Source organism: Neomonachus schauinslandi, chromosome 2 (assembly GCF_002201575.2).
Source record: "Neomonachus schauinslandi chromosome 2, ASM220157v2, whole genome shotgun sequence".
In the NCBI taxonomy this organism is placed as follows: Eukaryota; Metazoa; Chordata; class Mammalia; order Carnivora; family Phocidae; genus Neomonachus; species Neomonachus schauinslandi.
In genome coordinates, this window is record NC_058404.1 from 198,271,172 (window position 1) to 198,295,268 (window position 24,097).

The 24,097-nt window shown below is 48.6% G+C and overlaps 1 protein-coding gene across 2 annotated transcripts in view; it reads left to right on the top strand.

The window, feature by feature from the left end:
* STK32B (serine/threonine kinase 32B) overlaps window positions 1-24,097 on the top strand; it is a 384,614-nt gene that overhangs the window by 308,172 nt on the left and 52,345 nt on the right. Inside the window, exons 5-6 of one of the 2 annotated variants that reach the window (XM_021677602.1) lie at window positions 7,374-7,411; window positions 21,974-22,063. In XM_021677602.1, coding sequence (XP_021533277.1) covers window positions 7,374-7,411; window positions 21,974-22,063 — 128 coding nt within the window. The remainder of the gene's footprint in view (window positions 1-7,373; window positions 7,412-21,973; window positions 22,064-24,097) is intronic. The other variant, XM_021677603.1, reaches the window with a different exon arrangement.

A 24,097-nucleotide genomic window follows, 5' to 3' on the forward strand; every position in this document is an offset into this window, starting at 1 on the left:
AATAAAGAAACATATCCTGAAATACGGATAATGTAATCGTATTTATTGAATCAGATACTTATTAGGCGCATGCTCCTCCAGCTACGACTGCCTACTTTAGATTCCGGGAACTCACGCATTTTTCCCTTGAGATTTTTTTTTTTCTCCCAGGCCGAGAACATTGATCTAGAGACAGGGCCCCATGCGAATTGGGTCTTGTCTGCCAAGATGTGAACTCTGACTCCCTGTAGTTGTTCTTTGTTCATCGGTAGGATGGGAGCAGTGTCAGAACTAAGTGAGGTGACGTAGGAAGCGCTGTGTCATACCTGATGGCAGCCACCGTCCGTGTTAAATGCATGTAACGTGCGAGAAGTTGCCTCTGGCTCACGATGAGCGCTCGGTGCAGGTTATCTGTTAATATGACCAGTTCTGCTTTCAACATTAGTGAGTCGTGTTGGGGTCTGGGGTTTGTCCATGGTCCCCGCCTTCCACAGGAAGCAGGAGAAAGAAGTAAGATTTGAGTAGCAACGATGTACACTTTCAACATTGTTTCCCAGTTTCTAGAACAGTCCATGCTGGTATGGTGAGATCCAAAATAGGAGAACCACGGCCAATAGCTTCCTGTCCCACATCAGCTTGCTGGTGGATGGGTGCAAGGCCCCGCTCAAGCTGGCTAAGACGGAGGTCAGCAGCCAAGGTGACTCCTACCAATCCCCACAGAGCCCCACAAATGCCTCCACACCCTCCCCCAGGGACTGTCGTGTTAGCCCAGCCTCACACTGATGTGTCTGCATCTCCCTCTGTTAGCAATGAGCACGGCTCCCATGCACCTGGCCCTGTGTTGGTTGCTCCCCTAAATCCTCACCGAAATCAAGCGCAGTCACTGGCGTTCAGCCAGACCGAAGGAAACCCAAGAATTCCCCCTGAGGTCTAACCACCCCAAGTTGGCTTCTCCATCAAATAATGCCCTTCACAAGTGGCCTCAACCCACCTCCATAAACACATGTCCCTGACCGTAGCCTCTGCCGACCACCCCGGCAAGCCTGTCTTCCCTCTGCCCAGAGCTGTGCTGATGCTCTCCGGGCTATTCCTTGGTGAACAGTGGGAAGCCACCGAAGTTTCTGGATCAGACGACTGGCTCATTGAATTTGTGTATTAAAACACACTAGAGCACCTGGGTGGCTCAGTCAGTTAAGCATCTGCCTTCCACTCGGGTCATGATCTCAGGGTCCTGGGATCGAGTCCTGCATCTGGCTCTAAGCTGAGCAGGAAGCCTGCTTCTCCCTCTCCCTCTTCCCCTCCCCCCACTCATGTTCTCTCTCACTCGCTCTCTTTCTTGCTCTAAATAAAACACAATAAATGTGAATTCCTGAAACAGGATGTACACAAGGTGCTTTAACAACGTGCAGAATAAACATGACTGATGCCAACCAATCCTCGCTCTAACTTTGTGCAGTGCACATCCTCCGAGGAGTGAGGAACCGGAGCCCCGCTGGGTGGCGAGCCAGGGCCCTGGGGCCAGCAAGAGACGGGCTCAGGATGCGGCTTTTCCTACCTCCACCTGCTACCTCTACGCATGCCAGCCTCGCGTTTCTCCCTCCGGTGGTAAAATACCCACAGCTTTTAGCCCACAAAAGTGGCTCTTCCCCAGTTTTTGTCTTTATTGCTGCGTACAGCTGCCGACAGAGGATGCCTGCAAAGGGACGCACATAGAGATGTCCTCACCGCCCTCCCTTGCAGTGGGGATCAGAGCCACTTCTGTGCTGTTTTTTAAAATAGCCCAGCTGACATTTTATGTTTTGTTTTATTTGGGGGCTGGAGAATAATTCAAGAGCAAGAACCGGGTTTTATAGCCTCGCCTGCATACTTTCCATCAAAGTGCCAGTTTGCCCAGCTCTGAAATTATGGGCCTGTCCTCAGAAAACATTGTCACAGCCTTCCATCCACACAGAACTCTTAATGTGCCTTCCAAACGCACAAGCCCATTTGGAACAGGATGACGCGCTAGCACTGAGATACCATCGATGAGAAAAATAGAGCTGGAGGGAATGGCCCTGAAACCCACGACCCCGCGGCTCTGATAAGATGCTCTGCCCATAAAATGCTATTCTTATTAAATCCCAAGTGGCTCAGGCTCTCTGACTCCTCTCTGCTGCTTTGCTGGAGTCTGCCTGGTGAGTCTCCTATGAAAGAGATCTTTTTTTTTTTTTTTAAGATTGATTTATTTATTAGAGAGAAGAGAGCGCTCCTGTGCATGCACGAGGTGGGGGGAGGGGCAGAAGGGGAGAGAGAAGCAGACTCCCCACTGTGATCTCAGGACCCCGAGATCATGACCTGAGCCAAAATCAAGAGTCGGATGCTTCACCGACTGAGACTCCCAGGTGCCCCAAAGAAGAGCTAATTCACTTTCTTCCCCAAAGCACTTTTCCCGAGGGCTCCCCAGCTCCATGTAAACAGCAGTGAAGGTGACCCGTCATTTCCAGGGTCCTTTGACATGGGGGCAGGGCCAGGCCGGCTGTCGGCAGCACCTCGTTGTCTTTTCCCTGCAAGAGTCAGAGGGGCTGTTTCCATTTTCCAGATGAGGGAAAGAGGCTCAAATTGCCCGACATCATACAGCCAGTACATCAGTTTTCTGCTGCCACATAACAAATAGCCACAAATATAGCAGCTTACACCAACTCTCGTTGCCTCTCTCAGCTTCCACAGGTCGGGATTGGGGCCAAGGTTCGCTGGTTCCTCTGCTCAGGATGCCACAAAGCTGTGGTCCAGGTGTCCAGGGCCTGCACTCGTTTCTGGACCTCTCCTCAGCTCCCATGGTTGTGGGCAGAATGCAGTCCCTTGTGGCAGCAGGCCCGAGCTGCCCGTTTCCTCGCTGGCTCTCAGTGGCTAGAGGCACCTGCCGCCCCCACCCTGTGGCCCGCTCACACATGACAGTGCCCATCTTCAAAGCCAGCAAGGGAGGATCCCTCACTCCTGCCTGCAGAGATGGAGTCTGATACGATGTCATCTTGGGGGGGGGGAAGGGGGAGACCCCTGTCACCTTTGTCACATTCCCTTGGCTGGAAGCGCATCACAGGTCAAATGAACTGTCCATGACTAACTCTTTCCATCCAGGTGTCAACCCGATGTCAGGTCTTCGGAAACTCCTTCTCCGACCTCCTACCAAAAGCAGGACCTCTTTTGGTTTCTCTTCTAGACCCTCAAAGCACTCATCCCCACTTGTGATGTGTCATTTTATTCACGTGCATCCTGGCCTGTCTCCCCTCCTGGAGCTCAAGCTCCATTCAGCTGCGTCTGTCTTGTTCACTGTTGTGTCCCCAGTGACCACAGAAGGGACACTCCATAAATGCTGGGGAACCATTGGTTCGCCTCCGTGCTAAGAGCTGACACAGGGAGCATGTGCATGCAACGTGCACCAGGAAGGAAGCTGGAGAAGGGGTCACCCTGGCAGCCGCGGAAGGCAGGGCTGGGAGCCCCAGCAGCCTGCTCCTGGGCAGGACTCACCTGGACAGACAGCCTCTCTCCTTGGAGCCACGGTGTCCAGTTTACCAAGCTGCTCACAGCTGTGCCCTGTTTGGTCCTCATGACACGAGAGATGGTGAACGGGGCTTTTCAGAGGTGACTGCAGGCTCCGTGAGCAGTGGGCCTGTCTAAGGTCACACTGTGGTCTGTGGGGGACCCTGGCTGCCACTTGAGATTGGCCAGCCGCCTCCATCGGCTCCCCTTCTGCGAGGCCGGCTGTGTTTGCTTCCTGCGGCTATTGCAGCAAATCACCACAAAATCTGTGGTGTAAAATGACACAGATTTATTCTCTGGCCAGAAGACTGCTGAAATTAAGGTGTCAGCAGGGCCGTGCTTCTCCAAAAGCTCTGGGGAGAATCCTTTCCTGCTTCTTCCAGCTCCTGGTGCCTCCTGGCACTCCCAGACTTCTGGCCACAGTTCTCCAGTTGCTGCCTCTTCATCTGTCCTTCGTGTCTGTGTGTCCAAGACGGAAGCCGTTTGATTGAGGACCCACCCTAAACCCAAGGTGCTTTCGTCTGGAGATCCTTAACTAATTCCGTCCGCAAGGCTCTGTTTCCAAATAAAGTCATATTCTCGAGTCCCAGGTAGACATGAATTCTCGGGGGGGGGAACACTATTCACCCCACTCCACCAGGTCACCTCTCCTTAGGTCTGCCCCCCCACCTCGGACTGGCTCTGACACCCTGAGCCCTGCTGTCCCAGTGCACCGGCCGTTTGTTCTCCAGTGGCCCCCTCCCACCTTCCCTTGGCCTTGGGGCCGCTGTGTCCTGAGCCTCTGCAACCCCAGCTCTTGGGGTGTTTGCAAAATGTTGGTGGAAAGAAAAGGAAGAGGAGGAGAGAGGGAGGGCGGGAAGAAGGGAGACAGGGAGAGGGGAGTGAGAACGAAGAGAGGCAGGAGGAGGGAAGGGGAAGGGAAGGGGGCAAGCGCAAAGCCCCAGGGGGCACCTTTAACATCAGAGGAGGTGGTGGTTTCCAGCCATGGTCCTTGCAAGCATTTTGGGGTTCATACTTCCTAGGCCACAGCCACCTCCTCCCTGCTCCCCACACCCAAAACAAGGTCATGCCAGGCCTTATGGGATTGCTTTCAAATAAAATAAGAAAAAATCAGAGAGGGAGGGGCGCCTGGGTGGCTCAGTCGTTAAGCGTCTGCCTTTGGCTCAGGTCATGGTCCCAGGGTCCTGGGATCGAGGCCCGCATCGGGCTCCCTGCTCCGCGGGAAGCCTGCTTCTCCCTCTCCCACTCCCCATGCTTGTGTCCCCTCTCTCGCTGTGTCTCTCTGTCAAATAAATAAATAAATAAATAAATAAATAAATAAATAAATCTTTAAAAATCAGAGAGGGAGACAAAGCTTAAGAGACTCTTAACTCTAGGGAACAAACTGAGGGTTGCAGGAGGGGAGGGGGTAGGGAGATGGGGTAACTGGGTGATGGGCATTAAGAAGGGCACGTGATGGGGGCGCCTGGGTGGCTCAGTTGGTTAAGCGACTGCCTTCGGCTCAGGTCATGATCCTGGAGTCCCGGGATCGAGTCCCGCATCGGGCTCCCTGCTCGGCAGGGAGTCTGCTTCTCCCTCTGACCCTCTCCTCTCTCATGCTGTTTCTCTCTCGCTCGCTCTCCAATAAATAAATAAATAAAATCTTAAAAAAATAAAAAACAAGGGCACGTGATGGGATGAGCACTGGGTGTTACGTGCAACTGATAAATAACTGAACTCTACCTCTGAAACCAATAATACTCTATATGTTAATTAATTGAATTTAAATTAAATTTAATTTAATTAAAAAATTTTTTGCTGCTCTGTCTGCATTCTTGACAAGTACTTATTTCCCCTTTTCATTAGAGCCCTCCTGGGAGGCACTCTGCACAGGGACCGAGCAGTTGCTGGTTTGATACACAAACCTTTAACTCTGGGGTCTTCTGCCCTTTGTTTTAATTTTGTGAGTTCTCAAGCTCATCCTCCCCATGGGAACTCCTCGAATCATCTCTGTTCACTGTGGATGTTTTGTGAACTCAGCAGCTGCAGGGGCCCATTTGCTTTAATGCTCGTCAATAATGGCTCAAAAAGTCCCCATAGAAGTTTAAATATATAGGTTAAGGGGCGCCTGGGTGGCTCAGTTGGTTAAGCGACTGCCTTCGGCTCAGGTCATGATCTCAGGGTCCTGGGATCGAGCCCCGCATCGGGCTCCCTGCTCGGCGGGAAGCCTGCTTCTCCCTCTCCCTCTCCCCCTGCTTGTGTTCCCTCTCTCTCTCTCTCTCTGTGTCAAATAAATAAATAAAATCTTTAAATAAATAAATAAATAAATATATAGGTTAAATGTTTCTCTCATCCCCAAAGCCATAGACATTGCATCGCATGATCACAAACAACCATGGTGCGTTTTCAGGTAGAATTACTATTTGATAAACTCAGGAGCAAACGCTTTTTAGTTCGAAGCAAGGTGTCATTAGTCTCAGAAGATCTGACATTTATTATAAATGAGTGAGTGGGGTTTGCCTTTCTCAAGTCTATGGTTTTAATAAAGAGCTTTGGAAAATCTGTGCATATTAATAATAGTAAATCAGGGCTGGAGATGTCAGTTGAGTTTCTCAAACGCTGTTTTTGTGTTTTGGGGGGGTTTTTTACGTCCATTCTTCCATCCTCCCTCATTCATGTTTCCTATGTGTTGACAAAAGCTCTGCCTCCTCAACCAAATTTTATCCAGGCTCTTGTGGGTTCTTTTGCAACCAGGCCTCAACTTTTGGGTTTTGCTGTTCATCCCTGCGTTGTCCGGTCTTGGCGAGGACCTGCGGCGTCCGTTTAGCAAGAACTGCGTCCCCGCTCCGTATCTGGTCAGGTCCTCATCCCCAGCCTGCCTTCAGCAAGAATCCTATGGGGTGGCTTTCGCCAGAACCCCCCTCCCCAGATGTTTCCAGTTAGGAACTTTGCATCCACGACCCCCACCTGCTCCTGGGCTGTAAATTCCCACTCGTCCGTGTTGTGTTCAGAATTGAGGCCATTTTCCACCTACTGAAATTGTCCGGAGTACAATGTCTTCTTACACTTGGACTGCTGTCCCGCTCTGATTGTTCTCTGACAGTGTCTAAAAGTGACAGGCATCGTGCTAGGCACGTAGAGCAGAGGTGAGGAAAGCAAACCCTGTGTTGAATAAGCACAACTTGGAGCCGGAAGCCCTTTGCTCTCATGGCAATGTAGAGTGGAACTTTCCAGAAACTCCCCAGCCCCTGCCCTAAGAAAAAGGATCAGCAACCTTTCTCCCGGAAGGACCAGATAATAAATATTTCAGGCTCTGAGGGCCACATTAGTCTCTGTTGTACGTCCTTTTGTTGTTGCTTTTTGTGTGTGTCTTATTTTGTTTCCACAGCTGTTTAAAGTTATACAAGCCCTTCCTAGCTCACAGACACTGTGAAAAAACTGGCTGAGGGCTGGGGCGGCTTATCTCTGACCTGGACAAATTGCCAAGCCTTCCTGGAACCTCCTCCCTGTATCTGTAGAACAGAGAGCTTAACCCTGGGGAGGTTTCCTTAGCAAGGTGGGAGGGCTCCGTTATGTCAGGGGGGGTGGGGGAGAATCTCTATCTGCTGGCAGAGACCAGGTGCTCAATGAGCAGACTCGTGGAAGTCTCAAAACCAGAAATTGTTAAGAATATTCAGGAAGAAAGTATTCAGAGTCAACTTGCGGTTCTGCAAAACAAGAAGGAAGCAAGAACACAGGCTCTGTGTTATCCTCATTACTTCCCTGCTCCCTGTCTGAGCCTCATGCTGAGGGAGAGACAGGCACTCTGGATGTTGTCAGGCATGTGTCCCCAAGCTTCATGTTTGTCATGTGCTCTTCAATAGGAATCACGTTGTCAGCCTATTTGTTTTCTCTTACAGAGACATCAAGCCAGACAACATCTTGCTGGATGAACATGGTAAGCCTGTTATGCATGCTTTACAGAGACTCTTTCAGCGGGAAGTTTGAGGCTCTGGGAGACTGGGGTCCTGGGGAGTTGGATTTGAGGGTTGATTAGAAAGCCTTTTTTTGTTTAATTCTGGTGGATGCACATCTGTGTAATTTCTGGTCTGTGTCCGGCACAGTGAGTCAAGCCCAATGTATTGGAAGGTTTCGTGGCTAAGGGCATAGCTGCTCATGTCCCAGTGTGGGGATGATGGGGCAGAGGGGATGCGAGGTAGGGCTGGAAAGTTCCCCTACCTGGGGACCCATGGCTTCAGAAAAGTCACTTACCTCTCTGAGCCTCAGTGTCATCTTCTGTGAAACATAAAATGGTGTCCACCTTCCAGATTATCACGGGCATCAAATGGCATTGTGTATGCCTGGCAAGCCAGGAATCAGTAATCAGTAATCCGCGAAGCCTTCCCTCCCCCTGGCTTCTCAAGCCTTCATGTGCATACAGACCCTGATACAGTAGGTCTGAGGTGGGGCCTAGATTCTGCATCTAACAGCTCCCAGGTGAAGCCAACACTTCTGGTCAGTGGACCACACTTTGAGAAGCAAGGCTCCATGCCCAACTTTGGTCTCATTGGAATCTCCTGGGGGACTTGGTAAGAATCCAAGGCCGTTCCCTGGCTTGCTTTGGCAAGCCTGGGCCTCTGTGTTTTGGCTCACTTCCAGGGATGTGATGCCCATCACCACAGGTCTAGGGCATGGCCAACGGTGCACAGCCCGGCTGATCGGACAGCCTAGGGCAAGTTTGCAGTTTAACCATCACAGCAGCCTGAACACTAAATTCAGTGACGTTGCTTTGGGGCCCTCATCCCCAAGGGCTTTCGGGAGGATGGGGTGGAGTGAGCCGCTGAGGAGTTTCCTGGGGGAGCTGCTGCATCGTGCAGGGATGTCCGCAGCCTCTTCTGTATGCCTTCTCTGAGCCTCCCTCCCCGACCCCAGCAGCTGCAGGCTGTGGCTCCTTCTAGAAGCCCCTCTAGGACCCCGTATGTGTCCCCAATGTGTCTCGGGGAATCCTACCTCATTGTGTAAGCTCCTCGGTATTGGGAGGTGGAGCGGGAGTGGTGGAATCTGGGCTCAAATGTCCTGCCAGAAGCTGAAACCAGCCTGGGTGTTTTGGGGCAGCAGGTTGAAATTCCTCCAGAATGGAAGGTCAATGGTGACCTCAAGATGCCAGGAGAACTGGGTAGAGCTGAGGATGCAAATCAAGGCCCCCATTAGCATGTATAAGTCAGGATCCCCAGATGTGGTGCTCAGCTGACCCGCCCCCCAACCGTCTGTGTGTCTTTGGGCAAGTCACTTCACCCCTCTGAGTTTGGGCCTTCGCAGCAATAAAAGAGAAGCAGTGGGGCCTCGCAGGTGTGGTGCAAGTATAAGACAAGACAGTGAAGGTATAAGAAGGATGACCCAGCACAGCATCAGGGCATAAAAAGTGCTCAGAAGCAGGTGAGGTGGCAGTGAGAAGGGACCCAGGCTGGGTTATGCAGGACAGATAGCAAGGCTGTCCTGGAAGTCAGGGGTCTGGACTAAGGGTCCTGTCCCAACAACTGACAGAGACCTTTGGGTAAAGACTTTCTAGGGCCCTGAGTATCTTCCAGAAGTAAAATTAAGGTGGGAACACAACTCAGTAGGAATAATTCAGCCATTTCATCTATGAGGAAATGAGCCCCGGGCCCCTGTGACTCCCTAGTTCACCCTTGGTCGTCCCAGTCCCTGGCCACGGGGCTCCTGAGGCCGCCGCACACAAGGACACTGGCAGGCAGCCTTCCCTGTGTTTCCTCATTCCTGAGCTCTGGATCTCCATCCATCCCTCCCCTTCCACACTCATTCTCACCTCTCCACTCAGCCTCTTTCCACTTTCCTTCCAGACCTCCCCCCAACTCTCTAAGAGCCCCATCCTCCGCCCCTCCCACATGGCTTTCACAGTGTCCCGACCCTGCCTCTGGCTTTGCAGCATCCACACACTTTCCCAAGGGCCTGTGGACCCACCCTCCTCACTCTTCTCCAAGCTCCTATTTCATCGGGCTGTCTCTTCTAATGTTGGGACACAGCGCTGAAACTCTATTTCATACTAAAGAGTGAATGACTCATTCACCATCCCCAACTTTAACATTCCATGAGTGCCTTTTCAGGCAGTGCAGAAAGGAAATTTAGGAGCAGAGAATTCTCCCTAGAACACACAAGTCTTCTCTCCAAGAGCCTGTGGCCATGGTCCTCTTCCTGATTTATATCAGGAGCCACTCATCACCTTTTTTCTTTCTTAGTCATTTTTGCCTTTTTTACCTTGGGCTCCATGGAGGTGTGATTGGCAAATAAAAATTGTATATACTAGGTTGTACAATGTGATATTTTAAAGGTGAACATGATTTAATGTATGTATGTGTACATTTTGAAATGATTACCTCAATCACATTAATTAGCTATCCATCACCTCACATAGTTACCTTTTCCTTTTGTGTATGGTGAGAACACTTAAGATTTACCTTCTTAGCAAATTTCAAAAATATAATACAGTATTACTAACTATAGTCTTCATGACAAACATTAGATCCCCTTAACCTTTTGTTAATTACATTACAAAAAAGTACAAAACAGATGCTATGTGTTGCTATTTAAAGATTTTTTAAGATTTTATGTATTTATTTGAGAGACAGAGAGTGAGAGAGAGAGATCACTAGTGGGGGCGGGGGGGAGAGAGAGACACAGACTCCCCACTGAGCAGGGAGCCCAATGCAGGACTCAATCCCAGGACCCTGAGATCATGACCTGAGCTGAAAAGGCAGATGCTTAACCCACGGAGCCACCCAGGCATCCTGCTATTTAAAGAGTTTAATCATGGATCTCATTGACTGTTTTCTCTGAAAACAAGTTGGTTGGCTGTTTATAATAAACATAATTAAATAAATGCATTAATATTTTAGTAATAACGTTCAAGTTCTGCTGGTTACACAAAATCCAAGGCTTTCCTACAAGCTTTTCTGCTCCCCACTCTGTGTCTGCTGCACTTTCTGATCCTTCAGTCTGGGTTTTGTCTTCTCGAACAAGCACTGTAATTCTCTTCTGAGATGTGGGGTATTCTTGGCCAGCAGCTAAAGCAGAGAAAGACCATCCCTGGAGTAAAATGAAGTTGAAGGAAGAAAGAGCATCTTAGGGAAGCGTGGGGAGAAGGTTGAGTGTAGGTTAGGGCTGAGGGCACACAACTCAAGGAGATGGGGATTTAAAGCTGCAAAGGGAAGGAGAAGGGTTACCTCCTTTTCTAATGGGACAATAAGGCTCCACGATGAATAACCACATGACTTTAATGCACAAGCCGGGAGCATCTAGTAAGCTCACAGATCTGTGGGTTAAGCTCTTACAGGCAAGTCTTGCTCCTAAGACTGAGGTCAGGTGGGGTCAGCCGGGCAGCTCTGGTGATATTGGCTGTGCTCACGTCTGAGGGTTGCCTGCTTCCGGCTGGGACACGCTGGCCTTGGCTGGACAGCTCAGCGCTGGTCCTCATGGCTCGCCCTCCGGCAGGCCAGCCCCACAAGGCCTCACAAGGCCACAGTAGCAACAGGAGCATAGAAAGCCCAACCCCTCAAGCCTGTGTCACATTGGCTCCCATCCCAGCGGGCAAAGCAAGTCATGAGCTGACCTAGAGTGGGGCTTTGGGGGGCTGCACAGTACCTGGCCAGATGGCTGGGACAGAGCAGGGGAAGGCGGGGGAGAACTGCGGCAGTTAACCCCACCATCTGGAAGAGGCAGGTGGAAATGGAAGAGCTGCCTGCACAGATGGGCCTGTGGGTGGGCCCGTGGGTCTTTTCCACCTAGGGAGCTCAGCTCCTCCAAAGATGAACAAAGAGTCGAGAGTCAGAAAAGCCTGCATTTCTGCCCTGGGTGTCCCTGGGGGCCCTCGCTCGAAGTTCACTGATGCTGTAGCCCTTGACCTCTGGATTCGGGAAATTGATCCCTTCATTTTTGCAGACCTGTCATAGGCCACCCATTGTGCCAGGTGACCCGAAGGACAGGGTCTAGGGTGGCTGTTCTCAGATCACCTGGGAACTGTAACAAGTACTGAGGCACAGTCCCACCTGCAGAGGTGATTCATTTTGCAGGAGAGGGTGCTGGGTCGGGGAGTGTTAAAGGTCCGTGGTGGTTCTAAGGTGGAGCCAGGCCTGAGGGGGGACAGAGAGCAAACCCGTAGGGTCAGTGCTGGGACAGGGTAGGGACGATGGGGTTGGGTGAAAGTGGAAGGACCGGCCAGGGGGCTCCCTGGGTCCTGCAGCGTGGGTGGGGTCAACAGAGCATTTGGGGGCACATGGGTACACTCACTGCAGGAGGCCATGAAGAGCCCGCACAGTTTAGACTTTTCACAGCTGACTGTGAAGTGTGTAACTCGCTTGGGCGTCAGAAACCCGACCCAAATGTTTAGCAACAGGGAACACAGTAGCCACCCAACAGAGGGAATTGGTTTTCTCATTGTTTTAACCATGTCTTTTTTTCCTGAATCCTGATGCCTGACTTCTTCACATCAGGGCCACAATCCACCCAGTCACCCCAGGACCAGGCACCAGACAACTAGGGACAGCCCCTGCACCCCAGAGCCCCTAAAATTATTCAGATCAGCCAGTCCTAACCCTGCTTGCCCCGCCTCACCCATTCCTTCTCACAGAAACCACCAGAAAAGCTCCTGCCCCCCTTTTCTCCCTCAGCCTTGTGGTCGACCCCACGCTTCCCCATGTGGCCCCCATGGCATAATATGCCCCCTTCTCTTGGGAATGATGAGGAACAAACTGTCTTTTATTTTTTAAAGATTTTACTCATTTATTTGTCAGAGAGAGAGAGCACCAGCAGGGGGAGCAGCAGAGGGAGAAGCAGACTTCCCGCTGAGCAGGGAGCCTGATGCGGGGTTTGATCCCAGGACCCTGGGATCATGACCTGAGCCGAAGGCAGGTGCTTAACCAACTGAGTCACCCAGGCGTCCCCAAACTATCTTTTCAATGGCAATCGTCTCCTGATCTGTTGGCCTTACTCTTCCTCGAATTTCCTATTAATTGATGTATTTTAGAGCACTCTTTAACTGGACTTGTTTCAAAGAATCGATCCTTCGTCGCTAACATATTTGTTGATAAATGTGGCAAGTACTCCCCAAAACGGCTGTGGCCAGCAGCATCGACACTCCCTTGTCCCTTGTCCCAACATTTTACAGGCTGTTACCATCATGCCTGGAAGGAGGGACCCCAGGGCATTAACAGAGTGGGTGTGTGTTGTTTCTGATGCCTCAGATGCAGGGTTTGGAGCAGCTGAGAAGGAAGTGGGGGGCAGCCACCCAGGCACCTCGGTGGGCAAGGTTGTTTCTAAGTCTGAAGGACCAACAGCAGTGTCATTATTTAGAGGGGGTCCCAAGAGATTAAGGACAGAATGCAGGAGTGGGGTTTAAATTCTGGGTGTCCTTGGGAGGATTGTAATGCGGTTCTTTTCAGAAGGCTGCAAGAAGAGAAGTTTCTGCTGCAGCACAATGCCAGGAGGGAGTCTTAAAGCCCTAATGACCCGGCTCTGGGAGTCCCTGACTCCAAGAAATAGCCTCTCCTTCTCAGTTTCCTAGGGCTGCTGTAACAAAGTCCCACAGGTTGAGAGGCTCAAACAACAGAAATGTTATTGTCTCATCGTGCTGGAGGCTGGAAGTCTGAGGTCATGGTGTCCGTGGGCAGACCCACGCCCCCTAGGAGGAGCCAGGGACGGGTCTGTTCCAGTTCTCTCTGCTAGCTTGGGGCAGTCCCTCGGCTGGAGCAGGATAATTCCAGACTTCATGTGGTGTTTCCCCAGGTGCATGTCTGTGTCTAAATGTCCCCTTTACATAAGAACACCAGTCTTACTGGATTAGGGCCCCCCCACCCCCGCAGTATGAGCTCATCTTAACCAATTACATCTGCAGTGACCCCACCCGTATGAAGTCACATTCTGAGATCATGGGAGTTAGGACTTCAACATATGAATGGGGCAGGGAGGCGGGGAACACAGTTCAACCTATCACAGCCCCATCTTACCCATATGGGATTTGAACAAATAAAAAATAAAACAAGGAAGTGGCAGATAGGGGCCAACATATCACCTTCATTGCTGATCAAAGCTTGCATTTGTGTGAGTCAAAAGGGTCTTCCTACTCCACGACCCCAGAGAGAGGAAGATCCACCTCCCACATTCAACCCAAGCTGGGTAAGTGACCACTCAGATACGACCAAGAGCTCGGAAGACCAGGGATCCCTCACCTGCCCAGGCAGAGTTAAACTGTGTAAGGCTAGTTTGTTCATCCCAAAATGACCCTTCACATAATCTCTGGGCAGCGAGGAAGGGGTGAAGAAGGGCTAAGAATCTACTGATGTGAAATCCTTCTTTGTGAAATTGTGAGTTTCTATGTCTCCACTGACACTGGGCCCAAATTCCTACTCTGCCTGAAAATGATCATCTTAATCACTCCCTGTTTCCTGAACAGTGTTCGATACCAGGCTGGAGGCACAGGGGGCCTGGCCTCGGGCTTCAGGGTGCATATCTGTCTGGAGGGGAGGCTTACGTCCTAGACTGACTGGGAGGGTGAGCTCTAGGGAAAGCAGTGACCTGGCCATCCCCTGGGCTGGAGTAGAGGCAGCTCCACATCCCTTGTGCCTGTACCAGTCTGGGCTGCAGGGCGCCCCAGAGAAAGCAGCTTGGTGAAGAAGGGAGGTGGTAGGCCTTGTGGTCAAACCTGCCTGGGGCTTGGATTCTGGCTCAAGGACCTTGGGCTGGACAGTCACTTCCTAGCTGCTCATACCAGTGATGAGGCCACCTTAATAAACGTCCAGCCTTGGCAAAGACCCCTGTCTACCCAGCTTGTTCATCCTTTGGCTCCGTCCCAAACAGACAGACTCTGCTTTCCTTCCACCTTGCAAACCTCTCCTGAGTGTATCTTGTGGGCAGACCATAAATCTCATCGAGAACCCTAGCTGCAAGAGAGTCAGGAAATGTGTTCCCCGCTGCCCCCCCCCCCCGCCCCCGGCCCTTGTGATACAGAGAGTAGCAAAGAAAGGAGTGGAATGTGGTGAACATAGCACAGTGTATAAGCTTGTTGAACCACTATGTTGTATACCTGAAACTAATGTAACATTGTGTGTTAATGATAGGAAGGAAGGGAGGGAGGGAGAAAGAGAAAGAGAGGGAAAGAGAAGAAAGAGAGGAAGGAAAAACAGAGAGGAAAGAAGGAAGGAGGGAGGGAGGGAAGGAAGATGGAAGAAAGAGAGAGAGAGAAAGAGAGTCAGTTTGCTAAGTGTCAGGAGATCATCTCCAGCCTGGTCCTACAGAGTTGTACAGAGCAGATCACAGCTGGGAAGGTGCTTTGAAAACCTCTCTACAAAAGGTATTCACTGTGATTCCCTCATGTAATTGCATAAAATCACATGCCCAACACAGAGCGTGGAAGGAGACTGGATTGGTCATATGGCCTTGGCCACAAGGCAGGGACTAACCCAGGAACCTGGTGGCTGGAGAGAAAATGGGGAAACAGAACTGTTGAGAACTGCTCCCACAGAAGCCTTGGGCGAGGTGGATTCCCCAGAGCAGCAGACGAGCCGGCCGCAAATCCTGCGGAGTGCTTTATGAAGTCATGATCAGATGGTTTCATGGCCCTGGATACCCACCGCATGACCAAGACACGGGAGGAGGCCAATCCAAATGGAACAGAAGAAAACCAAAGGGCCATTTCTTCTTATCAGGCAGACGTGCTCTGAAACAGTTCAGTCTTCCTGCTGCTGTCGCCCGATGAAGGCTGGATAAGCTTGTGCTCTGGGATTTGATTTGGTTTCTTTTTCTTTTTCTTTCTTTCTTTTTTCTGTTGTCCTGCAGTAAGTTCACTCTGACGTCCACGAAGATTAGTGGGAGGGGAGAGTGCCCGGGGTGTGTGATCCTGAGTGGAAGATCAGGGCCAGCATGACATCACACTGACATCTCAGAAGTGGGGTAATTACCATCGGGAGCCTGGAGCCTGCCATGGGTCTCATCAACCCTGGTTTCTTCCCCAGGGGGCTTCCAGATGCTTCTCTTGGGCAGCACCACTCTGGCCTCCGCTTAGGCATGATGTAGTCCCTGTAAACCAGGGAAGGTGGGGACAGATGTTAGTGAGAGACTTGACTCCAAATTCAAGTCTGATGAAAGGGAAGTGGGCAGGGAATGCGGGAGGTGATCTTCTCCTGTAGACCGACTGCCTTCCATTTGCATTCCCGGTCTAGCGCCCCCTAGTGGCACTACCCCAGCACCCACTCCCAGGAGTTCTCGGGAGGCATGGCAGTGTGTCCAAGTGTGGCATCCAGAGGACAGATTCAGAGAGAATTCACTCTGCTCCAATATGCAGCCTGTCATTCCGTGCTGACCGGCCCCTCCGAGCACACCCTATCTTCTCCCAGGTGTGGGCTTGTAGGTCTCAGTGACATGAGCGCACTGCCCTCACGCATTTGGTAAATACCCTGGTGGGGGGACTTCATTACAGGGGCTGAGAGCGGAGAAGGGGAAGCAAGGGTCATGGTGAACCAGAAATTGATATTTGTGCAGTGTAGCTGTGAAGGAAGGAATGAAAATGCAGCAAAATCCAAGAAGACTGGGTGCCTTCCCAGGAACGTGTCCGGGAGGTGCCAGAGCCAGCCTGGCTCAATGCACTGGTGGCACCGAGGTGACTCGGGGTGGTGGCAAGGCAATTATGGCCCCAGGGAGTGACTGTGGATGGGTCTTCAGCACCGGGTAATCCCCCCCATCCCCACCCCCTCAGTCCATGACACAGATCCTGGCGTTGCGGTTTCAGGCCCCTCCCCAGATTCGCGCAGACCGGCCACGCTCCATAAATAGTCCCTGCATGAAGAAATGGGCAAGAGTCCTTGAAAGTCACATGGCTGTCAAGTATTTTTATAGCCCTGGTTACAGCTCCTCGTGGCACCAGCCCTGCCGCCAGCACCCATGAGTACGTAATTAATGGAGAGGGTGGCTGTCCCACCCTCTGAGGTCAGGCTGAGAAAGCAACATGGCTGCAGTCTTCACAATCAAAAGTTGACATGGGATGTCGTCAACTCCTGTAAATATTGTGATGGCTCTAAGCAGTAGGGAATGAAGAAAGGTGACAGGGTTTGCTCACCGTATCTCTTTCATTCAGTCTGTTATTTGGTCAGTCAACAAACACTTGATGAATACCTTTCCCAGGCCAGGCCATTGCTAAGGTACTGGAGACGGAAATGAGCAAGGCAAGATTCCCGGCCTCAAGGAGACAGACAAGGTGACAGATACAATATGGTGGATGCCAAGATGGGAATAACATTGGAGGGGAGTGGAGGGCCCAGGGGAGAGGCCTAAATCAGTCTGCTATGGATGGAATGCTTGTGCCCCCCACTTAGAATTCACATGTTGAAGCCTTAACCGCCAATGTGATGATCCTTGGAGCTAAGGCCTTTGGGAGGTAACTGGGTTTGGATGAGGTCATGGGGTTGGAGCCTCCATGATGGGATTGGTGCCCTTATAAGGGGAGGAAGAGGACAGAGCTCTCTCTCTCCACCATGTGAGGATACAGCAAGAAACCTGCCATACAAACCAGGAAGAGAGCTGTCACCAAGAATCCATCCATGCTGGCACCCTGACCTTAGATTTCCAGCCTCCAGGACTATGGGAAATAAATGTTTGATGTTTAAGCCCCCTAGTCTGTGATATCCTATTATAGCAACCTGAGCCGACTAAGACACAGTCAGATACCCACCTCTGTTTCCTGTTGATGGAAGTATGCATGCAAAGGGTAGATGCACATCCACCAGTACTATAACTCTGGGGCCAGGTTTTGAAGAATGAATGGAAGTCTACCAGGCAGAGGAGAGGGATGAGCATTCCAAGTACTGTCAAAGGCTTGGAGGTGAGCTGAGTTTCCATGCATTCAGAGAGAGGGGAGAAGCGTGGCCGGAGTGCAGGATGCATACCAGGGCTGGCAGTATGATTACTGATTATTGATACCAATATTAAAACTTGTACTAGTGGGTCTCACACAACATCTTGAGCTCCTTCTCTTGCTGAGTTTTGAATGTTTTCAACCTGTGGAAAGCAAATAGCCTAAAACTGAGTTCATATTTGCAAATTTTGTAGTAAATTTCCATTCTCCTGAGAAGGAACCTGTAGGAGGCCTTGTGTGGCACTAATTTTCACTTTCCCACATCTTCACTCAATTGTTAAAGGAAGCTCACTGGGAGGTTACAGCTCATCAGTTAGCACAGTTCACGGAAACCAGAAGTGGAACTTGCTGTCTGTCACACCTGCTGGGCGTGAATTCCCGGGGGAGCCCCAGCAGGTCTGCTTCAGAGCTGTCCGCCAGAGCCCTCACTGCCCTGAGGACCAGGAGGAAGCAAGGGCAGGGCTGTCCGGCTCAGCTCTGCAGAGGGCAGCATGGGGCCGAGGGAACCACTCATCCCAGGAAGAGGCTGGAGACACACTGCAGCTTCCCCACAGATCAGCTGTGTGACCATGCACAGCTCCCTGGTCTCTGCAACTTGAGGTTACTCTCATGTAACAAAGCAGGTGATCCTACCCTCCTGACAGGAGTACTGCAAGGATTAACATGAGATTTGGCACCAATTCTATACCAGTTATGCAACCCTACCTAACAGTGGCTAAAACCAGACATTTGTTATATTATAACAAAAATATATTCTGTTTTTATATATCTGTGGTTGGAAGATTTAAATATAAAAGATATATAAATATTATAAGAAAATATAGAAAGATATATAAAATCTTAGGGGTGGAATAGGCTTCTGGAAAATTATAAGGAAAATATACTCAAACTATAAAATTAACATATTATTATTTAAGTTTTTAAGACTTTTGTATGGCAAGGGATACTCTAAACAGAGTCCAAAGACAAACAATAAGCTAGGAGATCTTTGCTGTACACAGAGCAAAGTATACATGTATCTCATAGACAAAGCTCTGATTGAAAATTGATCAAGATTCTAGACGGTTCCCCAGGGGGTTGGGACTGATCATGTGGAAGATGTGCAGCCTTATCGGCAGTGCGGTATCATTCCTCACTGTGTGATTTGCAACAAGTGAAATCATTGATTACGGTGCTAGTCACAATTCAGAGAAATACACACTCTCATATCCCGTTTAAAGTACCATAAATTGGGTACCTGGGTGGCTCAGTCGGTTAAGTGTCTGCCTTTGACTCAGGTCATGACCCCAGAGTCCTGGGATCAAACCCCACATGGGGCTCCTTGCTCAGCGGGAAGCCTACTTCTCCCTCTCCTTCTGCCTGCCACTCCCCCTGCTTGTGCTCGCTCTTTCTCTCTCAAATAAATAAATAAAATATTTTAAAAAATTAAAAAATAATAATAAAGTACCATAAATTATAATTGTTTGAACATAGTATGCAAACCCTCTGACTCTGCAATCCCACTTCTAGGGATTTATTCAGTTAAAATGGAAGTACCAATATGTAACAATATGCTCAAGAATGCGATTGCTGATCCAATAACAAGACAAACACATAGGCAACCAACACTGGAAACAACCTGAATGCCATATAGGATCATTGTTGAATAAAATGTGGTATGACAATACTATGGAATACTTTGCAGCTATGGGGCCACAGTTTCTTATTTGAAACTCTTGGGGCCAGATAGGTTTTCATACCTCGAATTTCTCAGATTTAAAATTAAATAATATATATCTTAGTAATATGAAAATAATATTCTAAAAGATAATAATATTTAAAAACAACATATACTAAATATCATGTAATACCTCCATAGGGGTTAAATGAATCACCAAGGGGGACCACTGTGTAATCAAATCTATTAATATTTTTCTATCAAAACATGAATATTCCCCCTACGTGGAATAAATAGAACAATGAAGACAAGTTCCAGGTCAAGTTTTATCACCAAATAAATTACCAAAATAATTGGATTTCTTTAGCATGGAGGACAAGGGATAATGGCACTTGTAGATAGACCTATGTATACTGACGTGGGGAAATGTCGTGATACAGGGCTAAATGCAGAAGTGACTTCTGGAACTACCCATGGAGTATATGATCTCATTATTGGAAGGACAAACCACGTCCCAACCTATATGGATACATGTATGCATAAGCAAAGGGAGAAATGACAGAGAGCCAAGTTACTTAGCAGGGTTACAAGTGCGAGTGGGGGGAGCCATCAGGGGGTTGAAAGGAGTGACTCAAATACACGTTTGTCGTCTCTGACTTATTATAATCAGCTGGCATTACTTTCATAATGCAAATACTAATTTTTTTAAGGACAGGGAGAAATGAAGGAAAACCAAAGAAAAGCCATATTGGAGGGTCTCCAGATCCTCGCAGTGTGGTGGCTGCATTTGGCATACAGGTGTGGATGCAGAGGTGACTGAGACCCTCCCATGCCTCACAGTGTTAGAAGTGGGGACTGTGAGGGTGCCGGGGGCAGACTGGCGCTGGCTGGAGACAATGGGATCTGAGCCACACCTGGGCAGGATAACACCGGTAGGAGCAAACACTTAACAAGAAGCCTCCCTACTTCTTGTGTGCCAGTCGCTCTAACCATTTTATGTATATGAATCCCTGGCTCCTCCCAAACGCTCTCTCAGATGGGTACTTTGTTAGTATCACTCCTACTTTACAGATGAGGAAAATAAGTTATTTGCCCAAGCTCAGACAGCTAATCACGACAAAGCTGAGACCCAAACCAAGTCAGTGTGACTCAGAGTCTGTGCACCCAGCTGCTACACTGCACAGCCTCTCGGGGGTCAGGACTGTGTGGGTGCTGGTCCTGGCCCCAGAGGCTGCAGCAGGTGCATCTGCTCTAGGGATGCTCCCTGGGTGGACACACTCTGCATCTGGCCAGAAAGGGTTCCCAGCAAGGGTCTGGCTGGATGACTTAGGCTTCACCCACAAGCACCCGAAGCGTATTGCAGATCATCACTGAGTATCTCACCGCTGCCTCCCACCCGGGGGCTCTGGACAGAGTGCCTGACAGAAGCTTGCCCACACATCAGTGCTGGCAGCTGAGCCTGAGATTTGGGATTTGCGTGAAACCGCTGGTGCTTTTGCTGTCCACTGTGGCTGATCCTATCAAGTGCACCTGTCCCATGGGCCTCACTACACCTGCTCTAGCAGGTGTCTGTCCATCTCATGGAGGTGCCCTCCAGACCCTCCCAATGTCAGTTTTGTGTATGCAAGCCACCTGTGTATTTAAGTCCCAGCCTCTCAAGCGCAGCTTTCAGATGTGAAAATCCAACCATTTTCCCATGATGTGAGGACAAAGAGAGAAAGTGATTGCATTTATAGCTAGTATTCAAGGGTCTCAGGGTTGGCTCCTTTTATGTACCAAGTTCCCCAGAAGGCCAGTACCAACTGTCAGGATGTCCCTCCCTCCCTCCCACCCATCTTCCTTCCCTGCTTCTCTTTATCTCTTGTCTCCTTCTTCCTCTGTCCCTCCTACTTCCTTCTCAGGTTTCTTGAACACTTATGTGCAGAGGCACCCAGCCTATCCATGTCCCATCTGCTACCATTACTTTAAGCTGGATGGAAGGTGGTCTCAATCCCCCAGCCCTCTCCCCCCAGGATTCCTCGGGTACAGAACTAAGGCCCCCACTGACCATAGCAGACAAACAGTGGAACAAGAATGTCTTCTGGGCATGAAAATCCTCTCTCCACCCTTCTTCCCCCACCATGGCCACTCAGCTTCCAGAGCAAGGCAGTCTGGACTCACCCCTCTCCTCTATTTGCCATGAGCTTTTACTCTCCTGAGTCAGTGCCTCCAAAATTTAATCCACAAAATTTTTTTATCAATTATCAATATTTTTATTTACTTACAAGTAATATGCATGTGCCACCAAAAAATTCACATTATAGAACTTGCACATAACATAGCCATTTTTAGTGTGGGTGTGTTCGTGTATATATATTCAAGTTCTACCCCCTTAGCAAATTGCAATTATACAATACAGTGCTGTCAACTGTGTCTCCACATTATACATTAAATCCTCAAACCTTATTCATCTTACAGCTGAGAGTTTGTGCCTTTGACTAAACTCTCCTTCTTCCTTCCACCCCCCAGCCCGTGGCAACCACTTTTCTAGTCTCTGCTTCTATGAGCTTTTTTTTAGATTCCATATATAAGTGATACATGCAGTATCTGCCTTTCTCCATCTGGCTTATTTCACTTAGCATGATATTCTCAAGGTCCATCCATGTTGTCAAAAACAGCAGGAGGTCCTTCTCTCTGGTGGCTGAATAATATTCCATTGTATATATGGACCACATCTTCTTTATCCATTCATTCGTTGATGGACACTTAGGTTGTCCTAAGTTTGGCTACTGTGAATAATGCGGCAAAACTAGACATTTTCCAAGTATTAGATAAAATACTATTATAAGTAGAAGTTCTCCTACGTTCTTCTTGCACCCACCATAGAGCCCACAGCTTTAAATCGACAAGGAGCTGGCCCCGCTGCCTGTAGCCCTTGCTAACTGGGGTTTCTGTTTCTCTATCTCCAGGACATGTTCACATCACAGATTTCAACATAGCGACGATCGTGAAAGGAGCAGAAAAGGCTTCCTCCATGGCCGGGACCAAGCCCTACATGGGTGAGTGTTCCAGGCCCCTTTGAGGTGTCATAGGCCCAGTGCCTGAGGCCTCAGCGTTCCAGTCCTTCTCCCTCACACCATGCCCCAGCCATCCCCAGTATGTGCTGGGCTCTCTCACACTTTATCCTTGCTGTCCTCTCTGCCAGGAAGACCTTCTCCTTCTGTGATTTCCAGAGAACTCCTACCCAGCTTGAAAGCCTTGCTTCAGGCTTGGGAAAAAAACACACAAACAAAAACAAAACCATATTTTCTTTTTTTATTAATGTCCGGTGTGGCCAGAATTTAACTTTGGTCTTGGTCATTTGGGGTCTATATTCTTAGGTACACAGTGCTTTTCCAATGTGTATTTTCAAGTTGGTTTTTCCTAAGGACCTCTGATGGAAGTTACCATTTTTAGAAGCATTCCATTCCCTTACTTTGGTTTTCTCTAAGGACACCTATTATCTGAATGTGGAGTCTTTATAAATTTTCAATATTTGTTATTTTCAAATCTTTTGTATCTTTTCCTTTATCTGTTTAAAATCTTTCCCATTTTTCTCTTTCTCTTTCTTTTAAAGATTACCTGTTGTGTTTATTTGCTTTGTATGCTTTCTAGTGAAATATTTATTACTAAAATAATTTCCCCTCTATTTCTAATTTTCCCCTGAGTTCTCTTGCCTGATTTATGAGTTTTTTAATTCCGCTTTATGCTGTTCTTTCATGTCTTGTATAATTTTTTTAATGTCTATATTAAATCTTAACTCTTAATGTCTATATTAACTATTGATTACTGTATAACAAAGCAAGTCAAAACTTAGTGACTTATACCGTGTTCACAGATGGGAAGAATTGACATTGTTCAAATGTCCATACTACCCAAAGCAATTCACAGATTCAATGTAATCCCTATCAAAATACCAATTGCATTTTTCACAGTAAAAGAAATAATTCTAAAGTTTGCATAGAATCACAAAAGACTCCTGAATAGCCAAAGCAATCTTGAAAAAGAAGAAGGAAACTGGAGATACCACATTACCAGATTTCAAGATTTACTGCAAAGCTGTAGTGATCAAAACCATATGGGATGGCACAAAAACAGACACATAGATCAGTGGGACAGAATAGAGAGCCCAGAAATAAACCCATGCATATATGGTCAATTCATCTATGACAAAGGAGACAAGAATATGCAATGGGAAAATGACAGTCTCATTAACAAATGGTGCTGGGAAAACTGGACAGCCACGTACATGCAAAAGAATGAAACAGGACCACTTTCTTACAGCATGCACAAAAATAAACTCAAAATGGATTAAGACCCTAAATGTGAGACCTAAAACCATAGAACTCCTGAAAGAGAGCACAGGCAGAGAGACATCGGCTGTAGCAACATTTTTCTAGATTTGTCTCCTTTGGCAAGGGAAATAAGGCCAAATTAAACTACTGGAACTACATCAAAATAAAAGGCTTCTGCACAGTGAAAGAAACAAAAAGACAACCTACTGAATAGAAGACATTTGCAAGTGACATATCCAATAAAGGGTTACTATCCAAAATATATAAAGAACTTACACAACTCAACACCAAAATACTAATAACAATAATACAATTTAAAAATGGGCAGAGAATCCGAATAGAGATTTTTCCAAAAAAGACATACAGATGGCCAACAGCACATGAGAAGGTGCTCAACATCACTCATCATCAGGGAAATGCAAATCAAAACCACAGTGAGATGTTACCTTCTACCTGAAGAATGGGTAGTACCAAAAAGGCAAGAAACAACAGGTGTTGGTGAGGATGTGGAAAAAGAAAGGAACCCTCAAGCACTGTTGGTGAGAATGCACCCTGGTGCAGCCACTGTGGAAAACAGTATGGAGGTTCCTCAAAAAATTGAAAATAGAAATACCCTATGACCTAGTAATTCCACTACTGGATATTTACTCAAAGAAAATGAGAACAGTAATTTGAAATGCATTGTGTATGCATCCCTGCATGTATTGCAACATTATTTACAATAGCCAAGATACAGAAGCAACCTAAGTGTCCATCGAT